Genomic DNA, 26,574 nt, shown 5'->3' on the forward strand with positions numbered 1-26,574 from the left:
AAGATCAGATTTATCAGAAAATTTGGATTTCACCATACACACACGAAACAAAAAGTGTTTCCATTGATAATAATCCAGGCATGCATAGAGTAAGAAAAATGCTGTCCGAGAACTTAAGAGTTTGATTTAAGGATATTTATTTTGTATATTTTGACATGTGATGTTGACAATCTGTGTTTTAACTAGACCTGTCAATTAATAGCAGTTAACTCACTCAATTAACTAAAAAAATTAACTGATTAAAAAAATGGCAATTAATTGCACTGTTAAACAATAGAATACCAATTGAAATTTATTAAATATTTTTGGATGTTTTTCTACATTTTCAAATATATTGATTTCTATTACAACACAGAATACAAAGTGTACAGTGCTCACTTTATACTATTTTTATTACAAATATTTGCACTGCAAAAATGATAAACAAAATAGTATTTTTCAATTCACCTCATACAAATACTGTAGTACACTTTCACGATGAAGAGATTGCAACTTACAAATGTCGATTTTTTTTGGTTACATAACTGCACTCAAAAACAAAACAGTGTAAAATTTTAGAGCCTACAAGTCCACTCAGTCCCACTTCTTGTTCAGCCAATCTCTAAGACAAACAAGTTTGTTTACATTTACAGGAGATACTGCTGACTGCTTCTTATTTACAATGTCATCAGAAAGTAAGAACAGGTCTTTGTATGACACTTCTTTTTACACTTCAAATATTTGTAATCAAAAATATCAAGTGAGCACTGTACACTTTGTATTTTGTGTTGTAATTGAAATTAATATATTTGAAAATGTAAGGAACATCCAAAATATTTAAGTAAATGGTATTCTCTTATTGTTTAACAGTGTGATTAATCGTGATTTTTTTAATTGCGTGATTAATAGTGATTAATTTTTTTAATCACTTGACAGCCCTAGTTTTAACCATTATAAATCTGTAACTTTTTGACTCTACGTCTACTGTCATTAAATAATTATTGCCTGCTCCTGCAGTCTCCCACAACTATGAAAATTGAAAGTGATAAAATAGAAAAAAATCAATATTATCCATTGAAATTATATATAAAAATAGAATTCTGCCAAGCCTAATTACGATATAGTCTTTACTTACATGATCACATCTCCCTCCCCTCACTCTCCTCCCCCCAGGACTCCCTCATTCAGTGCATTGGGTGGCTGGTGCTCACTTAATGAGCAGCTATTTAATATTTTGTTTTCTCCTTCTTTTTCTGTGTGTGGCACCAGGCTTTATTTACTGCCCACTATGCATACCCTGCCCTGAAGATAGAATTATTAATTTCTTCATGAACTTTTCTGTGGCACTCATCACCATAGTATCCGAGTATCTCACAGTCATTAATACATTTATTTTCACAACACCCTGTGAGATATGGGGATATTATTATCCACATTTTACAGATGAGGACTGAGGCACACAGAGATTACAGTCAAAAGTATCCACTAATTTTGGGTGCCCAAATTTCAGACACCTAGGCCCTGATTGTTCAGTGTAGCTAGAATTATAGAGTGTTTATTATATTCACAGCACAGCTTCCTTTTACTTCAATTGCAACTGTAAGTGCTCAGTTCTTTTGCAAATCAGACCCCAGGGTCTCAAGTCAGGCACCCAGAACATGAGGCGCACACACAATTAGTGACCACCTTCTATCTCATTCACTACACACCTTCAAACTTCTGTAACAAATAAAGCAGGGCTCCTGCTCTCCTTTGCTACACAGCCCTGCTGTATCTCCAAAGCACTATCCTGTGCACTGAATGAGGCAGGGGTCCTGTGAAAAAATATACCCATGTGATCATGTATTAAAAACTGGATCATATTAATATGCAGAAGAGGGCTGAAATAGAGTTGCACAGGCATGGACAATTCCAACATTTTCTAACTTTTAAGGTTGTAAACTCAAGCACTCAAATGTTCTTTTAACAGTCTGCGTGCAGTAAAAAATAATATTCAGAGGGTATACTGGGCCTTTTGTCTTACAGTAAATCATGATGGGGGGGTGATGTTTGTGGATTGTACTTAGAGAGTATCAGGTCATAAGCTGCAGTACCTTGATGACAGTAAGAAGTTGGGATGTTGGGGCAGAGGTTTTTGGTCTGCACATGAAATAAAAGATGGAAGATGTAGGTTGGGCAGGTGGCTTATATGTAGTGAAGGAATTGGTGCAGTATGTTAAGTATGGGACAGTACAGTGAGATATATGCCTCATTTTGTGAATACTGGGAGAAGAGGTGAAAGGCTGTCCTGTTAATATGGGTGGATAAGGATCCAGAGCTGCAAGGGTAGAGTCTGGAGCACCTTGACTGTGTATTTCCAAATGTTTGTGAGGAGTTTTAAAGTGAAACCTTAACTCTGGTTTTTTCCATTCTGTTTATTTTAAATTATATTCTTTTAAGCCCCCCAAGTTATTAAATTTAGAGTGTAAACAATGTTGGGCAATGGTTTGTTTGAGGTCGTCTGTGAATCATCTAGAACAGTGGTTCTCAATCTTTCTAGATACAGTACCCCTTTCAGGAGCATGATGTGTCTTGCATACCCCAAGTTTCACCTCACTTAAAAACTACTTACAAAATCAGGCAAAATATACAAAAAAGTGTGTCAGCACACTATTACTTGAAAAATTGTTTACTTTCTCATTTTTATCATATAATTATAAAATAAATCAACAGGAATATAAATATTGTACTTACAACATTTCAGTGTACTGTATGTAGAGCACTATAAAGAAGTAATTACCTGTATAAAATTTTAGTTTGTACTGGCTTTGCTAGTGCTTTCTATATAGCCTGTTGTAAAACTAAGCAAATATCTATATGAGTTGAGGTACTCCCTTGAAGACCTCTGCGTACCCCTGGTTGAGAACCCCTGATCTAGCACAACTTTAAGCACTATAACACAGAAAGTATTTATAATCTTAACTCAAATTTAAGAATGCTATTTTCTGGAAATAAACATTAAAATTAAGGTCACAATCCTGCAATATGAAATGCCTGGGCAGAATGCTGTGGCTGCGCAGAACCCTTTGATTTCAATGTGGGGTCCACTCACATGTACCAAAGAGCAACATCAAAGCCATAATTTTATTGGCCTCTAAGGATGAGATTAAAAGAAACAGGAATATCTAACTCCACTATCAGTCCCATATTGTATTTCCCCACCTTTTTCAGAGTTTAGAAATATTTCTTCATGCCCAACCCTATTCCTCAAGGAAGGGATACTCTTCACATCCCACTTTTAAAACTAGAAAGCCCCAAGGCACCAATCCAACAACGTGTTGTAAACGGGCAGACCCCTGTGCAATACATTGCAGGATTAAAGCCTTAATGAGTATTTATCTTATACCAAACATAATTTAACATGCGAAAAACATTGTTAGTGACAGAACTGAATTGTCATAATTCCATAAATTACAACGAAATACACTTTTCCATTTTTAATTACTAAACGATGGGAGTGAAATCGTAAATATTACTTCAAAGAACAGATATTTAACTCTTACCTCCACAGCAAATGATAGCAGCCACAAAAAGCGAAATGTCACTATCATCCAGCTCCAGTGCATTGAATTTCATTGCAAAATCAAACTTCGGCTCCATAATATCACAAAATGGCTTTCTTAGGCTTTTCAGGAACTCCCGAGTTATAAAGCCGTTTCCATAGGCTACTAGCATCCCATCTTTGTTCATTACAGAAGCTAGCATGGCAAAAATGGCTTCATAAACTCCATATTTTAACAGAGTCACTTGATCATTCAAATCAAGATTTGAGAAGCCAGGGATAGATTTGGCAAATTCAGTAAGTTCTGTTACAGTCTCTACAGATGTACACTGGCAACAATGGAAGATTCGAACTTCTGCTTCCTTGTTCTGGATTCCATTGGCTACCAGTTTTGCCACGAGAGTCTTCTCTGCCATACACAGTGTTTCCATGTCATGTATAACAAATGGCTACAGAGAAAGGTACCAATTAATCCATTTACAAAATAAATATTTTGAGGACTATTTAATTCCCCACACTGATCAGTCTTCAGCCATTAAAAGGATAAGGACCAGATTACTACTACTTATTTGGCACTTATGCAGATGGCATCCTGTGATGATTTGAGAAATCTATCTATACAGCTTACGAATTCTGGTTGCAATGGTCAAGTTGTTCTTATGAAAAACACTATCATGGAATGTCTCTATGTCAATGTGTATCCGCCATTGCTGATGAACCTATCAGCACAACTCTCCCAGGCCTGGTCTAAATTTAAAACTTAGGATGACATAGCTATGGCACTCAGGGGTGTGAAAAATCCACACTGTTGAGTGCCATAGTTATACCAACCTAACCTTTGGTGTAGATGCAGCTAGGCTGAAGGAATGCCTCTGTTGCTCTAGCTACCATTGCTCTGAGAATGGAATTCCTACAGTGATGGAAAAATGCCTTCTGTCAGAGTAGCCTGCCACACTATAGCTATACCACTATAGCACAGCCATGGCCCCAGGCTAGAAACAATGGAAAGCAGTTAACATTAATGACTGTGCTCTGACTGGTCAATACGTATACTAAGGAGGTTGGCTGGAGCCGGGACAAGTCACTTCCTCCAGCTCATCTATAAGGAGTAAAGGGCTTGGAGAATGTAAAATTACCAGCAGCAGGACACAAGAACCAGGGACTAGTGGTGGGACATATGAACTTGAGGGACTCACAGAGCCATCTAGAAAGCTTTGGGCTAGAGACGGGGGGATAAGCTGGGCATGCTTTTATAGTGGGAGCAAGGGGGTTTAGCTATGTGAACAACCAAGGTTAGAGAAAGCAAGCTCTATAAATCAGAAGTCAAGCCATGAGCTGCAGCAGGAGGATCTTGGACATCCCTAGAGTATCCAAATCCCAGTCCAAAGAATTCTCTGTAGTGATGAGAAAAAGTGTTGCAGGGAAATGTGTGGAGGATGTATTATTTTAATATAGATCTGTGTATTTCTTAAGTGGTTACGTAAAGAGCAGTGGCGGTTTAGAATTCTACACAAAGTCAGTCCACATGTGTGTTATGTGTTGCACCTCTCAAGCGCTCTTAAAAAGAGTTAACCTGTGAACCTAAAACACCCACCTGGCTACAGTTCCTTGGAGTCTGTGTTAAAGTTATGAAAAGTTTGAGGGGTAAGTAGTGGTCCCCCAGGGGCTGGCCAGTTGGACTACAAGGTCTGTTGTCAGGAGGAGGTGCTAGACAAAGGGTCTGTACTACAAGAGTGTGCCTGGGACCCCCAGATAAGGGCAGTGCATGATCTCTATTCAGGCTCTGATGGCTTAAAGCACATAGAATCTAGTTGCTGGATGGCTTGAAGCACATGGAATCTAGTTGCTGCTCCTCACAGCAGTCTGGTGAACAGTCAAGAGGGGGCATTTGACTAGATCTGTGACACATCCCATTCACCTCAGTGGGATATTAGCTATGTAAGCGCTAAGGACTGTGGAATTTGACTATGAGGAATTCATTCAGTCATTTAAACATAAGTTGACACTTCACATATTTATGCAGTCCGCTTACAACTGTCAGTGGAATTGGACTTTTGTATTGTTCTTGTAGTTCACTATTGAATTATTTATTTTAAGTTATATCTCTGCAACTGATCGTCTGCAGGAGCTCTAGCCATTATTCCTATTTAAGAAGGTTAGTGTTGGATTGTTATTACTGATAATGATTTTCAGGACACTAGAACAGTGTCTCACAAAGTAATAAAAATATTCAGCACTTAGCAAGAACTTTCTCCATGAATGAGGATGCTCTAAGTAAAGAAATCTGTGTAGTGCAAACTGAGGAGATGATTCCTTCAAAAATTAATTAAAAGCCACAATTTCTTAAACAGAGTGATCAGAGTTCAGGAAAATGATAACCAGACTATAAAGCCTCAAAATATTTTTGAAGAGCAAGAATTAGAAAAAAGGGCTAGCCATTAAGAAAAACTAGGTTTATGAAATGAATGAAGTTGACACCAGTTATAAATCTGGTTCCTTAAGTTAATCAAAGTATTTCCCATCTAAGGTAAGTAAACCATAGGGTGAAGTCCTTATTCAGTTCTCCTTCAGGCAAAACTCTCCTTGTAGTCAGTGAGTTTTGCTGGAGTAAGGACTTCAAGATTTAACAGACTGAAAGGGTTAATCTCTATTTAGATAACTGTAATATATTTCTTAGGAGTCAGTGATATCTCACTGGTACTTGTCCATCTTTGATCTGCTTATGGTAGCTACATTCTGCACCATTTCAGTACTTCTAAATATTATTAACATAACTTCACGGGGGGCAAACAAAACATCCAAGTTTCTAAACCATTTAGAAGGTTTAACCTATTTTTAAATACTGTGGGTCATTAAAGTTTAACACCTTTTCAGTATAAAATGCTGTTCTTTCAAGGTGGGGGGCGGGGGGAGAAGTTTATTGCCAAATCCATCTTGGGACCCTAAGTTAATACTGCTACCTTGTCTCTAGGTAAAAGAGCTTGTAATTTCTGAAAATGAACTACAGTTGTGCCAAGAAGAAATGGTTACTCACCCTGTGCAGTAACTCTAGTTCTTTGAGATGTTTGTCCTTATGTGTGCTCCACTTCAGGTTCGCTAGTGTTCCCTGCGCTTTGGACTGGAAATTTCTGTGTTCGTCAGCCTTGTGCCCAGTGCAGTTGTTACATAGCACTGCATGGGCAAACTGCCCTCTGTTCCTTCTTTATTGCAGAGCCCCATCGCCAAGAACTCTGAAGCAGAGGGGACGGAGAGCGGGTAGTGGAGCACCCATAGGGGAACACATCTTGAAGAACCACAATTACTGCACAGGGGGAGTAACCATTCCTCCTCCTCCTTCAAGTAGCGTCCCCATGGGTGCTCTACGTGACTATGGAGCAGTGCCATCTAAGGTGGAAGAGGCTTCGGAGCTGAGTCCAATACGGTGGAAAATACAGTCGAGCTGAACACAGTATCAGAGGTGGAGTCGTGAGTTATTGCGTAGTGTTGGGAGAATGTATGGATGGATGGATGCCCTAATAGTGGCTCTACAGATGTTGATGATTGGTAGGTTTCTGAAGAAGGCCATGGAAGTGGCAACAGAGCTTGTAGAATGAGCGTGAAAGTGAAGGTGGCTGAATGTTACAAGACTGGTAACGAGTTAATGCAGTCTGATATCCACTTGGAAAGTCTCTGGCTAGAGACTGCTGACCCTTTTGATCTGTCTGCTATCGAGATGAATAACTTGTTGATCTTTCTGAAGGGCTTTGTTCCGTCTAGACAAAATCCAGGGTATGCAGCAGTGTGTCCTGGGAATTCAGATGCGATTTGGGGTAGAAGACAGGCAAATGAATGGGTGATAGAAATGGAACTCAAAAGAGAACTTAGGTAAGAATGTGAAGTGGGGCCGCAGTGTGACCTTGTCCTTAAAACACTGTGAAGGGGGAATATGCCATTAGGGCCTCTATTTCTCCAACCCATTGCACTATCAGGGATGCCATCTTCATTGCAAATGGAGCAGTGAGCAGGTAGCCAGAGGTTTAAAGGGCAGTCTTGTGAGGCATTTGAGGACCAGACTGAGGTCCGATACTAGGGTAGGGAACTGGACCGGAAGATAAAAAATTTCTCTTCCCATCCCTCCAAGGAATCTTGCTGTGGTCGGGTGGGTAAAGACGAAATAGCCCTCTGTTGGGTGGTGAAAAGCCATGATGGCTGACAGGGAGACTCTTATGGAGCTCATCAATAGACCCGTGGTTTTCAGAGCTAGGGTGTAGTCTAGTATATCCAGAAGCGATGTAGTCATTGGTGAAAGCTGCCCGTGGTCAGACCAACTGGCAAGCCACATCCATTTTTCAGAATACATGTAGTGAGTAGATTGTTTCCTACTGTGTAATATCACTCTTTTTATGTTCTCTGAGCAGGCTGCCTCGAATCGCATGAGCCAGCAACAACTATGCTTTGAGACCAAGCATCGTGACATTGGGATGAAAAAAATCTTCCTGCACTCTTACGAGACGAGATGGGGAGTGATGCAGAGAGTGATCAGAGGGCAAACAGATAGCTGTATCAGGTAAGAAAACCATGTTTGCCTGGGCCAAGTTGGACCTATTAGAATTACTCTGGCTCTGGCACTCTTTATTTTGAGTATAACTTTGGCTATTAGGAGAGTTGGCAGGAGTGCATACAGTAGGGTTGACATCCACTGAGGGTGAAAAGTGTCCCCTATGGATTGGTGACCCAATCTGCCCCTTGAGCAGAAGTGGCAAACAAGTCTATCTGGGGGGTACTGCACTGACAGAATCTGTGGTGTAATATGTTGGAGTCTATTTCCCACTTGTCTTGGAAGAAGTGTCTGCTGAGTGAGTCTGCAGTCACATTCTGAATGCCGAGGTGATAGTGAGCCTGTTTCATATGCACCAGTTCCAGAGTCTGATGCCTTGGTGCAAAAGGAAGAGGATCTTGCTCCTCCTTTCAGCAGCCAATTGTCCTGGTAAGAGAATACTTTCCTGCATAACTACCATCAACATGACCTTCAAAAAGACCCTCGAGGCGGATGATAAGCCAAAGGGGAGCAATCAGTATTGACAGTGGTCCTGGCCAACAATAAAATGGATAAACCGTTTGTGGAATGGGTGGATAGTGATGTGGAAATATGAATCTTGAAAGTAGAGGACTGAGAACCAATTCCTTGCTCTAATGGAATTATCACTGTAAGCATCACTATTTTGAACTTCTGTGCCTTCACACAGGTGTTGAGTAGTTTCAGGTCTAGGATAGGTCTCCAACCTCCACTCTTTTTTGGTACCAGGAAATACTTGAATAAAGTCCCTTCCCTCTGTGCTATATGGAAACTGGTTCTATAGCCCCCATATATAAGAGTGTGTCTATATCTTGAAGCATGCTGTCGTGAGAAGGGTCCCTGAAGAGGGATGGGTAGCATGGTTCATTGGTGGAAGTGAGGCAAAGTGGATTGTGGAGACCCACTTGTCTGTAGTGATAGACTCCCTGGCTTGACTTAAGTGGCGAAGGCAGTCGCAGAAGGGAGGAAGGCTGGTGAACCAGTGAAGCTGAAGAGGATGAGAATGGTAGTTCCTTGTAAGCTGTGCAGCAGGCTATAAAGGGCCACTCAGGCAGGGAGAGGAGCCCCTCCCCAGCCCAGGCCCGCCAGAGCTGCCAGGGAGAGGAGCCTGACCCCAGCTAAGCCCAGCCCAGCTAGAGCTGCCATGGACTGGGAGAGGAGCCTCTGACCCGGCACCGAGCTGCTGCGGCGAGAGAGGGTTTGGGGGAGTCCTCTCTCCCTGCCGCAGCCCCGGGGCAGCCTGCACCCCAAATCCCTCATCCCCAGCCCCAAACCCAGAGCCCATGCTGCCCCGTACCCCAACCCTCTGCCTTAGCCCCAAGCCCCCTCCCACACTCCAAACCTCACCACCATCACCTCCATATTGGTGCACGTAACAAAATTCATTCCACACATGAACGTAAAAAATTTGAGGAAACACTGGTTCAGAGCCTCAATCACCATGTCAAAATTGCTGCTTGGTGTGTGAGGAAGGAGGCTGAGAAGTGGACGGTTTCCTTCTTTGAAACCTATGCCTTCTTTGGTGTGGCTCATACGTCCTCTAGGACAGTGGTCTCCAAACTTTTTGGCTCGCACACCCCAGGGTGAAGACCGGAAGACCTGCCGCAGACGCGCTGCTGACAGAAGAAGAACGGAAGACTTACTGCAGGTGGGCCGCCGGAGGGGAACACCAGCCGTGGACGTGCAGAGCTGCCGCCGAAGAAAAAATATGGCGGAGTGCCGTCCGGGGGCACTCCTGCTGCTGTGCACCCCCTGGGATCATCTCGTGCACCCCTGGGGGTGTGCGCACCCCAGTTTGGAGACCACTGCTCTCGGAGGGAAGGAATTGGACGGGGCAGAATCTCTGGACCATCTGAGATTTGCTGAGTTCTCTCTTGTATGTAGGAGTATAAATGCCAAAAGAATGCAAAGTCACTCTAGAATCCCTCAGTGGTTGCAGAGACTTGTCTGTGCTATCTGAAAACAGCTAACAGCTCCTCAACTGTATTCTGAATCTCCTTTGGGAAACCGGACAGCTGGAGCCAGAAGGCTTTTCTCATCACCACCACTGTAGTGACTGAATGGGAAGCAGTATCAGAAGCATTGAGGGAGCCTTGCAAGGTTGTCCTAGCAAGTAGTAGGCCATCCACAACAATTGCCTGGAATTGTTCCCTGTGTTCTTCCAGTAGATGATCGACAAATGAAGTTAGCTTGATATAATTGACATGGTACTTTGCTATCAAAGCCTGATAACTGGCAATTCTAAACTGAAAGGAAGCTGAAGAGTAAGACTTTCTCCCTAGTAGGTCCAAGCGCTTATGGTCTTTGTCGTGAGGCGTGGATTTAGGGTGGTGCTGCCCACCACATTCATTCACCACATCCACCACCAAGGAGTTAGGTGAGGGATGGGAAATAAAATCTGAGTCCTTTGCTGAGATATAATAGTTCTTGTCCTTTCTTTTGCAGGTAGGCAGAATAGAAGCTGAAGCCAGATCTAAAAGAGCTGTCTAAAAGAGCCTCATTTACAGGTAAAGCTATGCATGCCAAAGAGGGTGAGTGAAGGATATATCAAGCACCTTATGATGAGGCTCTGTAACCTCCTTGAGGGGAATCTGCAAGGAGTCTGCAACTCTCTTGCTCAGATCCTGACAATGTTTTAAATCACCCACCAGGGATGGAGGAGGACGCATGACTGCTTCATCTGTAGATGAAGAGGAAATGTTCCTGTAAGAGAAACCTCTTCACTGGCTTCCTGCTCCTCAAAAGAATCCTCTTGAGGGTCAGGTCTCCTGGAGGGAGCAGGTCATGCAGGATGCCTCTCTCTATGGTGGCTGGTACTGGATGATCTGGAAAATTCTTGGCAATAAGCCAAGGAGGCAATATGGCCAAGGAGGAGCTGCATAAGGCATACTAGGAGGCACCCAAGGAGGCACCCAAGGGTGCTCATAACAGTGAGGTGTTGGTGGTAATCATGGGTTGCAAGTAGCTGCAGCTTCAGCAGAAGTCTCTGGGAAGGGCCCTCTGAAGGACTGAGGCGACCACCTCTGGACTGATGCTTGTGATACCAAGGCAAGATCCTCCTCAGAATCCTCTTCCTCAGGTTCACTCAGGAATGGTGGAGCTCCTGGAGAGATCTGAGGTGAAATCATTTCAGGTGATCCTGATGTTCTTGGTACTGACAGCAAATCAGAGCTGAAGAGCCGAGTCAGGAGTCTCAGTTACAGCCAGGTCCTGGGGAAAAACAGAACTCTTGCAGCAACATGAGGAATATCAATACCAAGGCTCATGATGTCAGTCATGGCCGAGGACCCTGATGATACCACAGTCTTCAGGTGCTCAGAGGGAAGCACAGTGGTTGACAGAGCCGAAGATCTCATGTGCCCCAAGGAAGGCATGGTCGGAACCTCAGTGGACTTCTTCCATACTGAGGAAGCAGAGGAAGAGCTCTTCTTGCTGCCTCGATCTGATAATGGTACCAAGGGTCTCTCTGGCCCCGTGGCCTTGTGATCTAGCTGTACCATGGGTACCTGAGGAACTGAGAGCCGGGTACCTGAATGGGGTGCTGGAGTAGCTGAGTGAACCAATAACCTTGACTTTTTAGAGGTAAAATCTCTATGTGGTGAACACTTTTTCTTTTGAGGACTTGAGAGAAAAGTCCTGTATCTTCCTTTTGGGTGCCCTGGAACTGTGGGACTCCAAGGCAGCAGACTTGCTTGGGGACTGACATATGGGGGGTCCCTTGGCCTGGGTTGGAGGTCGGACATAGAGAGCTCTCCATCACGAGGAAGCGAAGCTTTAGTTCTTTTTTTTCTGGCTCTTGATTTAAAGGCCAGACATAAATTGCACTTTTGAGCAACAGATACAGAGGGAATGTCTGAGGCTGCCTGGGATTGCCTCCTGGCACGACAAACATAGCTTGAAGCCAGGAGAACTGGGCATCACCTCCCAGTCAGAAAAAAATGTCAGATCTAAAGTCTATATAAATAGTACATAGAAAAATATTTAAAAAAAGAAAAAGAAAAAAGCTATAATAGTAGTATATACTAACTATGGAAAAATTAACACTAACACTACAATAATCACCAAGAGAGAAAAATAGAGTTGAGGAAATCTATATAGGACAACTGCTAAAACTCCGTCTCAGCCCGAGGTGGTTGAGGGTGGCTTGCCCACGCTGTGCTATATAACAGCAGCAGGGGGGATGAGACTGACAAACGCATGTGCAGGCTGAGCAGACTCTGCTATGAGAAATCTCAGGTCAAAGGCACAGCGGACCTAGAGTGGAGCACCTGTAGGAACGTTACTTGAAGAAGAATCAGAATTTATTGAAATTAACTGCTAAAGTACTGTTCAGCAACAAGTAAGCTGGATTCCCATCACCATCAACTGAACCTGAAGGGCCCATGTTTAAAAATAATAAAACCCTGTCAAATAAATATTAAAAGGCATATTCTCCAAGTGTTAGCAGGTATGAATGAACTCTCCTCTGACATCTAGCAATGAGCTGAGGGAAGAGACTTCAGGAACAGAATGTGTTTGCACAGATATGCCTACTTGCCTAGGTGCGTAGCATAGGGTGACCGGATAGAAAGTGCGAAAAATCAGGACGGGGGTGGGGGGGTAAATAGGCACCTACATAAGAAAAAGCCCCAAATATTGGGACTGTCCCTATAAAATCAGGACATCTGGTCATCCTAGCATAGCATGATGAAGCTGCTTTGCTAAAATTATCACTTTTGGCTGATGTTGGGCAGCAGAACTGTACTTAGCATGCCTGGATTGAAGGAGTCACCTTAAATGGAACTTCACTCACTAAGCATGATAGGGATGACAAATACCAGTAAAGAAGAGACAGGTGGGGTCAGATGTTCCTACATGGTAGTGTGGACTCTACCCAAAGAATCCTACACACCATTTGACTTTCCGCTCTCCAGTGTTTAAAGACAGAGCTAATTAGACTCAATTGAGAGTCATGTTGCTGTGCAGCGATTACCAGAGCTGAATCACTGATGATCAGGTCTAGAAGCTATGCCTTAGACCTGGTGTAGGCACAGTGGTGAGAGGAAAGAAAATCCAGAGACAAGCGGTGGAGGCAGCAGCAAACAACCAGTTGCAGAGGCAGACAGCAACCACAGAGACATTGCTTGATTACTCCTCCCCCTTTGTTGGAATGGGAGGTGAACCCCTGTGAACACACCTCTGAACTCTCGGTCTTTGCTAACCAAGGACAGCCAACTGTGAGTAGGATGCAGCAGAGGGGTGTATGTGATTCCTTAAAGGGTCATTTGTTTGTCAGACTTAACTTAGGCAAAGAACACTGCTCAACACATTGTGGGGTCAGGTTTTGCTTATGGTTGCATGCTTTTGAATGCAGTTGTGGTGTTTTCCCAAACTTATGCTTGGTTTCCCTTCCCTTTTATTAACAGTTCTCTTTTGTTATACACAGACTTAGTGCTTGCTAGTGGGGAAGTAGTGCCTCTCAGAGGCGCTCATGGGTGGTTATTACATTTTCCCAGAACATTGGGTGGAGGCTTGAGCTGGTTCTGTTTTGAATGATTAAGAAGAATCCCTCAATACTGAAGGTGACCCTTGTTGCTGCTGACTCCACTTCACAGAAGGGTTACACAAGGAAAGACTTTGTTAAATAATCTAAATCCTCTTCTTTCCCATGTACGGGGGGAAATATATTTTATTTATGAATATACAAGCTCTGATTCTCCAGTCTTGTTCATGTACATCTACCCCAAGTAAGTGCAAAATGCTATCATTGGTATGAGTAGAAATTTCTGGATTTGGCAATTTGTACATCAATTTTGCACAGATATAAATGAATACACAAAATGCAAGGTCTAGAAATTCAGGTCCACTGCACCTACAGTAGATACAGAACCAGATGTCTTGATTATAACTTATGAAGAGTTTGTGAAGTACTGGGTGCAGGTCCATACTATGTGTTTTAGATTTTTGTAGGCCCCTAACCTGCAATGAAATTAAGCACATGCTTAATTTAAAGCATGTGAACAGTTCCATGAAAGTCAGTGGGACAATTTATGTGCTTAAGTGCTTTACTGACTGGGTACACACAATGGGATGGCAGAGCGCTAACGTATCAAGGATACCACAAGAGAACCATTGATTAACTCATAAGAGAAACAAATATTACATAATTTCCTACAAAATAGTAATGATTTTGGTACTCCTGAGTAAGAATCAGATAGTGTTCACCACTTAATATAACCTAGCCAGTCTCTTATATTTGAAGAAAAATAAGCTCCATAATAAAAATCAAATTCCTTTTCAACCTTGTTCACTTCCCCCTTCAAAGGAAACCATAAAATTAGAGTAGGGAAAATGTGTGGATCAGTGCCTAGAGCTGGAAAATAAGACTCAGGAGACCTGCATTCTGTTGCCAACTCTGTCACTAAGTCTCTCTTTGTGATCCTGGATCAAGGCACAACCTTTCTATGCCATGGTTTCCTCATTTGTATAAATGCTGATAACAATACTTACCTCTGCAAAGAACGTTGATATCGGTGGATGAAAAGTGTTATACAAATTCTAAATTTTATTACCATTATTATAGTCTTAATGGGAAATAAATACATTTTTTCCCAGTACTAAAACAAGTCAGAAGTCAGATATCACATTTCATTTTCTGATAACTAAATTTACTTCCCCCACCATTTAGCCCCTTATCACATGGTGACATTGGCCCTTTAAGAGGGAGCAGCACATTCCAATTTGGCCAATTAACTGGATTTAAAAGAGGGCACTTGAGCCCTAGGGAAACAGAGACCTGGTGAGTCAGGGCTGCCTGGGAGGAGAAGCTTGAGTGTGAGATAAAAGCTGGCACAAACTATATGTGATCCCTGGGAGAAGGCAGGAGAGCAGTGGAGGAGTTTGCTGGCTGGCATCCCCAAGCCAGAGAGCCAGGGCGGTAGGGCTGAAGGCCAGGGAGCAGCAAAGGGAGTTGCCTGCTGGCCCTAAGCTGAAGAGTCAGAGCCAAAGGCCAAAAGCAGAGGAGGAGCTTACCTGCTAACATCTCCAGGGCTGGAGAACTGAACCCAGAGGAACAAAGAGAGGGCCAGGGGCAGTGAGGGATGCTCCCTTGGCAAGAGAGGCTGTGGCTGTTTCTGCATGGAAGAGTGGGGTTGCACGCCAGCTGGAAGGGCTGGGGTGGCTGTCCAGGGCCAGAGGAAGAGCAGAGGACTGACAGGGTCTGGGTGTGGTCAAAGTGGCTGGTGTGTTGTATAGGGCATATTGAGGGACTAGCTGTTGGGATCTTAATCACTATTTAAACTGAGTGTGATAAATGAATTTTATTTTGGGACTATTGTTATGGACTATTTTGCATAAAATTTTAATAATAAACCAGTCCAACGGAGGGGTATTATTGAGAGAGCAGAGCTTCCATGGAATTAGTAGGTTATGAGAGGGGGAAACGAGGGTTACAAGAAGCAGTGTGCCACAGCCACGAGGGAGTGCTCAGGAGGTGGCCAACCCTATTATGCTGCTCTATATCATCTAGTAGTTTACCAAGATCTTTCTTTTACAAGTTAACCACAACTTTATTTTCTAAATCTTCCCATTATACTGATCTTACATATCAAAGACCAGATTTACGACAGGTACTACTTTTTCATATTTCAGGTCTACCACATAGTAGTACACCACTTATTCCTAAATGATTTGCTTAAGAATTCTACAGTTCATTGTATTACCATCAATACATTTTAGCGCCACAATAAAATTAAAGCAAAAACACGTACTGGATTGTTATTGGTTTTCCCTGCAAGGATGACTCTGGCTTTGATCTTGTTCATATTGAAGTTTTTCAAATAGGCCTCATAAATTCTCTTGGCAAGAGATTTAAGATCTGCCATTTCTGAATCTTCCACATCTTGTTCACCTGTTAGAATTTCTGCTTTCAACTTTGCCTTCTCAGACCTTGGCATTCGTCCAAACCGAATTGCTGGTAGAAACACAATTATGGAACAAATACATAAATTCTACATAAGTCTATACTTTTTTCCCTCCCTGAAAACAGCAGTCAGATTTCTATCTAGAAGGAGTAATGACTATTGGAGGCAGCCTGTCCTACCTATAAAGCCATGAATTAAATAAGACAGCCCTTCCCCACATAATTAGTCCCTAATTATTAAATCACCAATCTCCAATGAGGATAATCAAATGTCATGCTTCAGAGCATAAGCTGATAGCTGCAGTGGTCCAGAATTAATGCACTCTGCTCTATGCAGAGGGGAAAGGGCAATGTACTACTAACTGTTTGACTTCAGTTGAAGCATCCTATTCTAGCCATGTTGGCAGGAGACTAAACCGGACTAGAAATTTATTTAATGATTATACACTTGCTGTGAAAGATTGGAAAACAGCCAGTAGACCTATGTCCCATAAATAAAATTTGGAACACTCAGATCAAGTACTACCCCAAATTCCTAAATTCACTATATTTTTAAATCCTCAGAAGACATGGGATGCTTGAATACAAATATATTCATCCGCATATAAAACAAGCTCCAAAATGCAAACAATGTCTTGCACATAAGGAAGTAATAGAATAAAAAGTTAAAGTTTTTTAAAATAATATTAATGACAATTGCATTTCAGACACATTTCAGACACACGCTAAGTATTTAACTGTAGATTTATTCTACTTGGTGACAAACAAAATTGAAATGATTTTAGAATATTTAGAGGACCAGACAAACAAATAGCAACTATAAAGTTCGGATATATTTTCTGGAAATGAAAGGCGATTTTCTGATGACCCCAATAGTAAAAGTTGTAAAAGTGAACTAATACATACTTTTAGTGACCTTTCATTTTGTTGATCAAATTGAATTACACATCAGAGGAGAAATCTCGCAAACACGCATTCTTAAGCTAGCCTTCAATATTTTTTTCTCATTCCCAGTCAAGCATGCTTACATGCCTCTTCCGCACTTAATTTTTGAAAGGGAGCCTTTTGGTTTTTTGGGGGAAAAATGACCTTTAAAACTTGTCCATACACCGTGCAACTAAAATGTGATTATTCCAGAGCAGAGGAAAAGAAGAAAAGCAAAACACAAATGAACCCCACTAATTAGACCTTGATCCTGTACTGAGAACAAAATCCTGCACCCAAGCATTCTCAATGCAGGATCAGGGCCTCATTTTAATACACTGTAAACACCTGAGACTGAATCCTGTAACACTTGCTCACACAAGTAACTCTGTGGAACTACTCATGTGAGTAAAGTTATTCACATGCCTGCTTGCGGAACTGGGAACAAATTATTAAGGGCACTCTTACCTACCATTATGTGACATTCCAACTGAAAGGCACTTTTGAAAACGACAGTATTGGCACTTATTACGATTTTTTTTCTGTATTTTGCAGGTACGATCACATTTATCATAGATGAGTTTAAGTCGAATTGTTCTCCTAAAAAATCCCTGTAAAATGTTTACGAGAACATTATATATTGTCAAAAAGTGAGCTAATATAAAAGTCTTCCAATAAATCTTAATCATATCACTACATTTTCTCTTTTCTTTCTGTCTTATTTTTCCACAGTTGACACTTACAGAAACTAAAGATAAATGTTAATCTAGATAAATATAAGTAAAGTATGATGTGTCAAAATGCAACAGTTTCCTACTTCACTAAATACAGCATTACATGGAGGCCAGATTCGCACCTGCATTGAGTTTACACTTGGCACAGATAGAATGTGGGGGGTGGAAAGGTAGCTTTAAGCCTCCTTTCTGCACTCCTGATCCTTTGCAGGCTGTGGGGACCAAGATGCCTCTTAAGGTAGTATCAGAGCAGCCTTTAAGGATCAAGCAGAACAACCATGCACTGTGCCCTGCACAGTCTTACCCTAGCATACGCTTTACCAGCCCCCTCTCCCTGTGAGAGGGAATCCTCATCTGCCATACACGTACATGCACACACACACCGCAATAGATGGTTACATGAAGGAAGAGCACATGTTAACAGCAGGAAGAGTTGGGGATGCACAGGAAAGTGCAAGGGTGTAGAGGAAGAGCTAAGCACAGGCACATGGGCACCAGAGAAAAGCCTATAAATGATCTTACCATGATGTTCTGAGTGACCCTGCAATGAAATACTAGTCTCTACAAACACTGCTACACAGCGCTGTGTCATGATAAGACGTTGTAATGTGTGAAGCAAGATGTTGCACTGCCAGCATGTCACAAAGTGCCACTTTGATCATGACCTATTTCTCTAACTCTAAAAGAATGAGTGCAAATCTTCAGATTTGAATTTAGAATTATTCTACCAATTCCAGAACATTAATCCACAGAACTCTACATTTGAACCTTATTATCCTAACCCAAGAGTTAAGACTGAGTGATTGTAAACATTTTTGAATGTTTTAAAATTGCTTCACTTTCTCAAGTCCTGTTATGTGATGCAGAAACAAACAAAAAAACTAGACATACGTGAGAAAATAAAATATAAAACCTTTATATTTTTTTGGTCATCTATCCTATACTTCAAAGACTGATGGTAAGCATGTTTGGCTTTGTGACCACATACTGGTTCCAAATTTATAATCAATAAAACACTGTACTAAAAGTGATTCAGTTAGGATGTGGTGGTGATGAGGCATTCAGGATTTGTTCATTGGAAATATAATGGAAATGTATCAAATTCACATGGTTCCCATAGCATATTCCCAACACAAATAAAACACTAATGGAACATTTTTTATTCCTTTTAAATTATTTTAATCTCTAATGATAACTAGTTCTTTTCACAAAAGCACTACTTATAATCATCATCAACTGCCTTTCTTGAAGAAGTTCTAGTATCCAATTATGGTACCAGACAAAAATACTTCTTGAGAAGATCACAAGTGACTTTTTTATTTAAATTGTGTTTTCTTTTTACAATTAGACTGATTTTAATTACATTTACAAAGCAACTATGTTTTTTCTTCATATAACCCTGTAAATAAAGCAATATGGTTTAGGCTATTAAAAAAAATCAACTGTACCTTACAACCTTCACAAGCATGTACTCCATAATGGAAGCCTGAGGCTTTGTCCCCACAAATTCTACATTCAATGTTTAATGCTCCACTGGGTGATTCATCTATGCTACCTGGAATTGTGGCAAAATTAATGGATGAAGGACTTGATGCTGGTGAAAGGGTATCTAAAAGAAAAAGGAACACTCATAAATTCTGTACTACCAAAATCAGTACCAGTTCTGTGCTAAATTTCATCCACATAGGAAAGTTTATTTTAAAAGCCTGAAATAAAAAATCATTACATGCACTATTAATTTAACAGTAACAAATCTGTTTGAAAACTAGCTCATGCTTCTATTAATAGTGCACCAAACAAATACAGGGTCTGTACAGCTAATGACGATGACACATACAATGCACACACAAAAGGATAGGAGAGCTAAGAGCCAGAACCAAAGAAGTTGTAGTGGTATTTCAACAACAGTTTGTAAGTATGCACAGAAAATTTAGAATAATTTAGATTGCGATCCAAAAGTATCTAACTAAAGCTTTGAAATCACTTGTTAAATGAATGACTATTTCATGTTTGCAAGGGAATTTATTCATTATAATTCTCTGTAATTATCTATTTTTCAGATGTTTTACTAGTTATAAAATAATGTAAGTTATAAATGGAAGATTGGCACTGGCCAAACAGACTGATACATGTTGCTGGGGCAAAGCCCATGGACCAGATCCTCAAAGTATCATCATAATGCCCAGGCAGTCAATGGACCACCCTTTCTCTATGGTTATAATCAGCACAGCTGGCCATTACATTTTCTGCCCAAGATACTTCCAGACACATGCTTTAGTTTAGCCTACTCAGGTCAGAGTCAGACCTGCTGTTACGGAAAGACAGCAAACATACCTTCCTGGTTAAAGCCCCCAGGTCAGCAGAACATTTAAGCACATGCTTATCTTTAAGCATGTGTTTAAAGTCCCATTTTAGTTCAGTGGGACTATTCATGTACTCGTGAACTAGGGCCTAAGACAGGAGATGCTGCGCTTCTAATGCCATTCTGAAGAGTTTGCCCTTTGCCAGAGGAGTGAAAACAGGCCATACGATTAAACTGCAGTGAGGCTAAAGAGAAGCTTCAAAAGGAAGACAAACTAGGGATCACAATGTAGATGATCTGACAATCAAAACCTTCTTTGTCTGACTGCGCTGCCTCGCCTCTCTAAATGTGAGGAAAACAATGCTCAACAACTCAAATAGTAAAATAACTAAGTAGAAACTGTTCCATGCTCATCTGTAAAATTTAACCATCTTGCAAAATTAAAACGCTTCACTTTGAACCACCTCCAAAAACACCAAAAAACCCCCACAAGAACATAAGAATTGCCATAGTGGGTCAGACCATGGTCTATCTTGCTCAGAACCCTGTCTCCAACAGTGGCCCAAACCAGAGCTTCAAGGAGAGCATACAGAACAGGGCAATTATGGAATGATTCTGGTAGTCAGAGGTTTAGGGCTGCATCCCTGACCATCTTGGCTAATAGCCATTGATGGACCAATCCTCTATAAACTTAACTTGTTCTTGTTTAACCCAGTTATACTGCTGGCCATCACAACATCCTCTGCAATGAATTCCACAGGTTAGTTGTGTGTTGTATGAAAGAGTACTACTTTGTTTCTATTAAACCTGCTGCCTATTAATTTTATCAGGTGACCCCTGGTTGTTGCACTGCATGAAGGGATAAATAACATTTGTCTATTCACTTTTTCCACATCAATTATGATTTTATACACCTCTATCATATCCCCACTTTGTCGTCTCTCTCTCAAAAAAGATGAGCAGCCCTCATCTTTTTAGTCTCACCTCATACGGAAACTGTTTCATAACCTTGATTAACCTTTGTTGTCTTTCTCTGAACTCTTCTGAGTTGAATAATATCCTTTTTTGAAATGGGATGACCAGAACTGGACACAGTATTCCAGGTGTGGGCTTAGCATGGATTTATATAGGCTCATTATGATATTTTTGGTCTTATTTTCCATCCCTTTCCTAACAGTTCTTAACATACAATTAGCCTTTTTCTCCGCTGCTATTCATTGAGCAGAAGTTTTCAGAGAACTATCCACAATGACTCTAAGGGATCTCTTTCTTAGGCAGTAACAGCTAATTTAGACCCCATCATTGTGTATGTATAGTTGGGATTATTTTTTCAAATGTTCATTACTTTGCATTTACCAACATTCAATTTCATCTGCCATTTTGTTGCCCAGTGACCCAATTTTGTGAGATCCTAGGAGATAGCGTTCCCCCTTTCATAAATTCATCCCTAAGGGATATCGCCACCCAAACCATGAGCTTCTCCGCACCAATCCTCTGCAACAGTGATACTCAATAGGCAGCCCGTGGGCCAAATGTTGCCTACCAAGGCTTCCTGCATGGCCCATTAGCTCATCTTTAAAAAATGTTTATCATTAAATTCACAAACAGAGATGTGCTGCCTATCATTTGCCTACAACTTCTTTAGTAAGTAACTTACCCGAGCAAAAATTAAGCACTGCTTACTAGATCTTAAGTTCTTGCGATAGCATCGGCTATGATTGAGCTAGGATGTCATCCATTTTTTCATTAGTGATGGAAATGGAGTAAAAAATGAGTGAGAGTGGGCGTAAAATGTTGCAAAGTTGACAGTGAAAACCAAGCTTTTAACCCAAACTGGACAGTGGATTTTCTTATTATGCCACCTCATTTAAATGCAAAACCTTTGGTGTTTAATATGCCAAACCACTGTATCCATCTGTAAAGTCACCCACGTGAGGTGCCACTTTGAATCAAAGCACAGTAATTTTAACAAACAAAAATAAAAACAAAACAAAAAAGAAAAAAGCAATAGCTGCTTCTCTTCAGATAATGTTGGTACTAGCTAAAAAGAAAAAGCCTTTCTTGGCTGCCGAGCTTGTGAAGGAGTACACGCTGGAAATGCTGGAGGAGCTTTTTGTCAGAGATAAAAAAAAAGATGACATTGTGAACCATGTGAAGCAAGCTCCCCTGTTTGATTCCACAGCAATGTGAATATTGGAGGTAATTTACAAGGATTGTTTGTCATCACTGCTTTCTGATTTAAAAAACACCAAATACATGTCTCTTGCAAGCGATTTAAGTGACATGGCCCAGCTATTGTTTGTTAGATTTTATGATGGTGAAATTTTCAAGGAAGAATTTTTGTGCTTAGTACAATTAGAAACCTACACCACAGGCAAGATCATTTTTGAAAAGGTAAAAGGCTTTTTTGAAAAAAAAAAATGGTATAGATCTGCAGAAAGTAAACTTGCTTGTTACAGATGGAGGTCCCTCTATGACACGGAAAGAGAAGGGCTTTGCTTCACCTTTGGCACCGATACACCCTTCATTAAAAATACTTCACTAAATCATTCACCAGACTGTCCTGTAAATTTACACCAGTAAATTGTCTGGGGACTTGAAAAAAAAACCAACAACAATGGGTATTGTGATGAGATTAGCGAACTACATATGCTCAAGTTCTAGCTTGCAACGTTGTCTTTTTAAAGGTCTTTACAAGATGTTTCAGCCGAATACAGTGATCTGTTGCACAACAACATTTACTGGTTAAGTAGGAAGCGCGCGTTAAAGAGGTTTTGTGCGCTTCAAAAAGAAATAATCACAAGACCAACAAGGCATGTGAGTTCCCTGAATTTATGAATGATGTCTCCTCTATGTCACAGGTAGCTTTCTGTGCGATATACTGGTCACTTGAATTGCCTCAACTTCCAGCTCCAGGGCCATGAAAACAGTGTCAGAGATCTGAAAAAGTGTGTGCTTTCAGAAGAATCTTAAAACATTTCAGACAAACTTAATAAGAAAGATGTTGCACTTTCCCACATTGTGTGTTGTTGCTTACAGATCAAACTTCAATGAAAACGATGCAAGAATTCCTAAACAATCCGATCGCAAATTTTTAAATGTGATTTGAGAATTTTAAAATTCCAAAGGATTAGTTTTTGTTTGTTCATGATCCATTTGTGGCAACTGCCGATGGACCTTGCCTTTCAGAAGCAAAGAACATTCTTGATTCAACGGATGAAGGTGACTTTTAATTAGAAATTGTAAAACTCCAGAGCTCAGATGTCTTCAAGGCAAAATTCCAAGAAGTGGGACTTTGTGATTTCTGGATTCAAATATGCAGACCAGTTTCAGAATAGCCAGAATCTAGTCATCTATCTTTTAACAATGTTCAGATCAACGTACTTCTGTGAATCTGGGTTTGCTAACGTGACTATTAAAACCAACACCGCAATCACCTGGCAGATAAGCATCTTCACCAGTGCATGCACCTTGCCCTGACCTCCTACAAACCACTCCTCACAAAACTTGCCAGCAATCATCTATATCACCTCTCCCATTAGAGATTGCCACAAACACAGGTAATAATGTTGATTTATAAACTTCGTTAAAAGATAGAAACACTAATACTTATGTTGCAATCAAGGTCTTTATTTATTGGCAGCTGAAGTTTTTTTTTGGTTTTGGTTTTTAATTTTGTCAGCCTTCTGCACAAATGGCCTGCCTCATCATTAAAATTCTCAAATCGGCCCGAGGGTAGATCTAATTGAGTATCACTGTTCTAGAACCTACCCTCCACCAAACTCGAAATTTTCTAAAGCTAGAAGACTTGTCCTTATATCTTGCAGTACATTGTAAGATTTTACCAAATTCACACGTGTTTTATTTGAACAAATCCATTAAAACAATTATATGAATGTAGGTCAAGGCATATGATGTTAGAAACAGGTTAACTCAGAACTCGTATTGCCAACCTCAACAGCCTCAAAAAATCTTGACTCAGACCACCCAAAATGATTTTTTTTTAAAATGTTTTAGAAGTTTTTTTTTTAAGTTCTTTTATTTGCCTTCCAGATTTTGAGCCTTTGGGTTCATGTTTTCCATTTTTTCTTTGCAATCAGGAAGGCAGTAAAATCGTGAGAGTTGGTAACACCATGTCACAAACTCAGATGTGTTACCTCTCCTGCTTTGGCCAGAAGGATCCTGTTTTTAAATCCGCTTTCTGAACTGTTCCTGCACAGAAGCTTGAGCGCTAAGGAGATATTCTAGGCAGCATCTTTATGATTAGTGCCACTTTTGGCAGGATTTCTACTGTAAATGACTCTTGCTCTAGGCTACATCTCTGATCACAGACTCCCAAGTGATCCCTGAGTGATACTGGGCAATGCTCTAGCCATTTCTCCCTTGCCACAGGGACAAGCATGCAGCAGCCACAGCTCCCAACCTCCTGTCAGGGAACAGTAGGTGAGGTCAACCAAAGAGAAAGGAGAAGCCAGAACTAAACACCCAGGTATAGCCGCTCACGCAGAACACTTCCCAGTTGATGGCAAGAAGCAACGAGATCTCCTTGACAGCAGAGGGCAAGAAGCAGTCAGCCACACGAGCTAATAACCCAGCCACAGCCTCGTATGCATCCACTCCAGGCCTAGGGGAAACAAGGCACAGCTTCCAGAGTTAGCTGGACACTGGCCTAGGGAAATACCCGAGTCAGCCAGGAGCATAAAAATCCCTATGTTCCTAAAGCTCATTCCATGCTGTAGCCTTGTCAGTCTTACATTCTGGTAATCAGAACGTTTGATCTCATTTATGTAAATAAGTCATGTATATTTACTCAATAAGCAAGTTAGGACATAATGCTGAAGGTGCATAATATGGCATGTTTATGCAAATGAATTTAAGATCTGTGATTTCAAACACTATTCTAAAGTAACTTTAATCTTCTTCTCCTTTTAGAGTAGCAGCCGTGTTAGTCTGTATCCACAAAAAGAAAAGGAGTACTTGTGGCACCTTAGAGACTAACAAATTTATTTGAGCATAAGCTTTCGTGAGCTACAGCTCACTTCATCGGATGTCCTCCAAAAGTAGTGGGAAAAAAAATCTCCTATTGTCACTGTACTGGATAAACAAAAATGGTACATAATAACCTTAATGGCAGCACTACAGTCCTCATTTACACCTTTTATATAATAAAAACCTCATGTAATCAAAGATCTGAGGATTAATGGCTCTCTGCCTTAACTGTGTTACTGATATCAACAGAGAAACCAACATTTAAATAAAGGCATTTTGGAGAGATGAAAAGTTACAGACAAACCTTTTCACTGAGTTCTAGTTTAACTTTTTAGCAGTCAGAATGACAAATCTCCTTTTCGCACAGATTTTACTATACATATTGTGTATGTTATAAGAGTCACACAGATTGTAGTTCATGGGACTGATTCAAAGACAGCGAAATCAGTGGAAAATTTTGAGGTATTATAAATATTATACAGTATCTGCTAAGTTGGAGAGGAATGTAGCTACTTTTGTAGTAACAGTTGTGATTATTTTGAAAGATACTGGTAAAAAATGGTGTACGCTAAAGGTAGTCAGCAAGATTTCATTTTAAAGGGAGCACAAATTTATACAAAACAAGCCAACATACTTTTATCTCCACCTCACCTCATCAGTGAAACCAATAAAATAATTTAAAATTTTTGTTTTAAAAATATCACTTTTTCTATGGAGTAACACGTGTCTCACAAATTTCAGACTGGAGTTAATTTATTGACATTATAAACAGCTAAAAGGTTTTTGTTTCCAGTGTGATCTATACATCTGAAACAACTGTTGTAATGTAAAGGAAGGATTTGCTTAACTCAATTAAATACATCTTATCTCAACTGATGAAGACTTACTGTATTCTAAACTCTTACCTGTAATGACTGATCCATCAGATCCTGGACCATTTCCCAAAGACTGGAGCTCTGTTACGCTGAATGCTCCAGGGCTATCATCACCAATAGACAGAGATGCCCTGTATGTTTTCCATGTCTTGTAGGAACTCTCTAGATAAGGGGCTTCCGAGATCATCCTCCTCTAAGGGGGAAAAACTGGTTTTCTGTGTCCACCATTTAACCCTCATATTAGACTGTTAAAAAAACAAAACAAAAGAAGATTATGGCTAAGTAAGTATCTATGTTGCCTTCTCCCTCTCTTCTGCTGTTGAAAGCGGCAAATTATGTTTCTATAGCAGACAGTAAGTATTTCAGCTTGAACTGTGCTAGGTAAATGGCAAATGTCAATAAATAAATCTACAAATTATGAATAACCATACATCAAAATACTTTACTTAGGGAGTAGTTTATCCACAGCTGTAGTCTGACTAGGGTCAGAAGATGTGCATCAGGTGCTCTCTTCATCCCTCCCAAATTTGTTCAGTATATCCTGTGATACCGCGGGAGATCACAACTTTACCTTATGGTATAAACCTCTGGGAAATAATGAGCCATTCATTCTGGGTGCAAACCTGCTGAAGTCAGTGAAGTTACACTGGAATACCCTCACCCCTGATTTCACATTTTAAAATTTTCTTTAGTTGAATCTGCCAGAAAAGGAAACAATGGCACATACTATATAATGTTGCTACTCACGCCAAGAAGTACTGCTATTAAAAGAAGC

At 40.6% G+C, this 26,574-nt stretch overlaps 1 protein-coding gene and 1 long non-coding RNA gene across 2 annotated transcripts in view; one reads left to right on the top strand and one right to left on the bottom strand.

Annotated features, from left to right (window-relative positions):
- Positions 1-26,574, bottom strand: part of PPARA (peroxisome proliferator activated receptor alpha) — a 75,449-nt gene that overhangs the window by 11,712 nt on the left and 37,163 nt on the right. The window contains 7 exon segments of the mRNA XM_007058252.4: positions 3,522-3,969; positions 15,824-16,026; positions 17,372-17,510; positions 19,082-19,242; positions 25,830-25,921; positions 25,923-26,000; positions 26,002-26,044. Of these exon segments, the coding sequence (XP_007058314.1) occupies positions 3,522-3,969; positions 15,824-16,026; positions 17,372-17,510; positions 19,082-19,242; positions 25,830-25,921; positions 25,923-26,000; positions 26,002-26,027 (1,147 nt within the window). The 5' untranslated portion in view covers positions 26,028-26,044.
- Positions 6,592-10,810, top strand: LOC122463721. Its single transcript, XR_006287321.1, has 3 exons — positions 6,592-8,066; positions 10,521-10,582; positions 10,727-10,810. It is a non-coding gene; the product is annotated as an uncharacterized LOC122463721 (long non-coding RNA).

Source organism: Chelonia mydas, chromosome 1 (genome assembly GCF_015237465.2).
Source record: "Chelonia mydas isolate rCheMyd1 chromosome 1, rCheMyd1.pri.v2, whole genome shotgun sequence".
NCBI classification, from domain to species: domain Eukaryota; kingdom Metazoa; phylum Chordata; order Testudines; family Cheloniidae; genus Chelonia; species Chelonia mydas.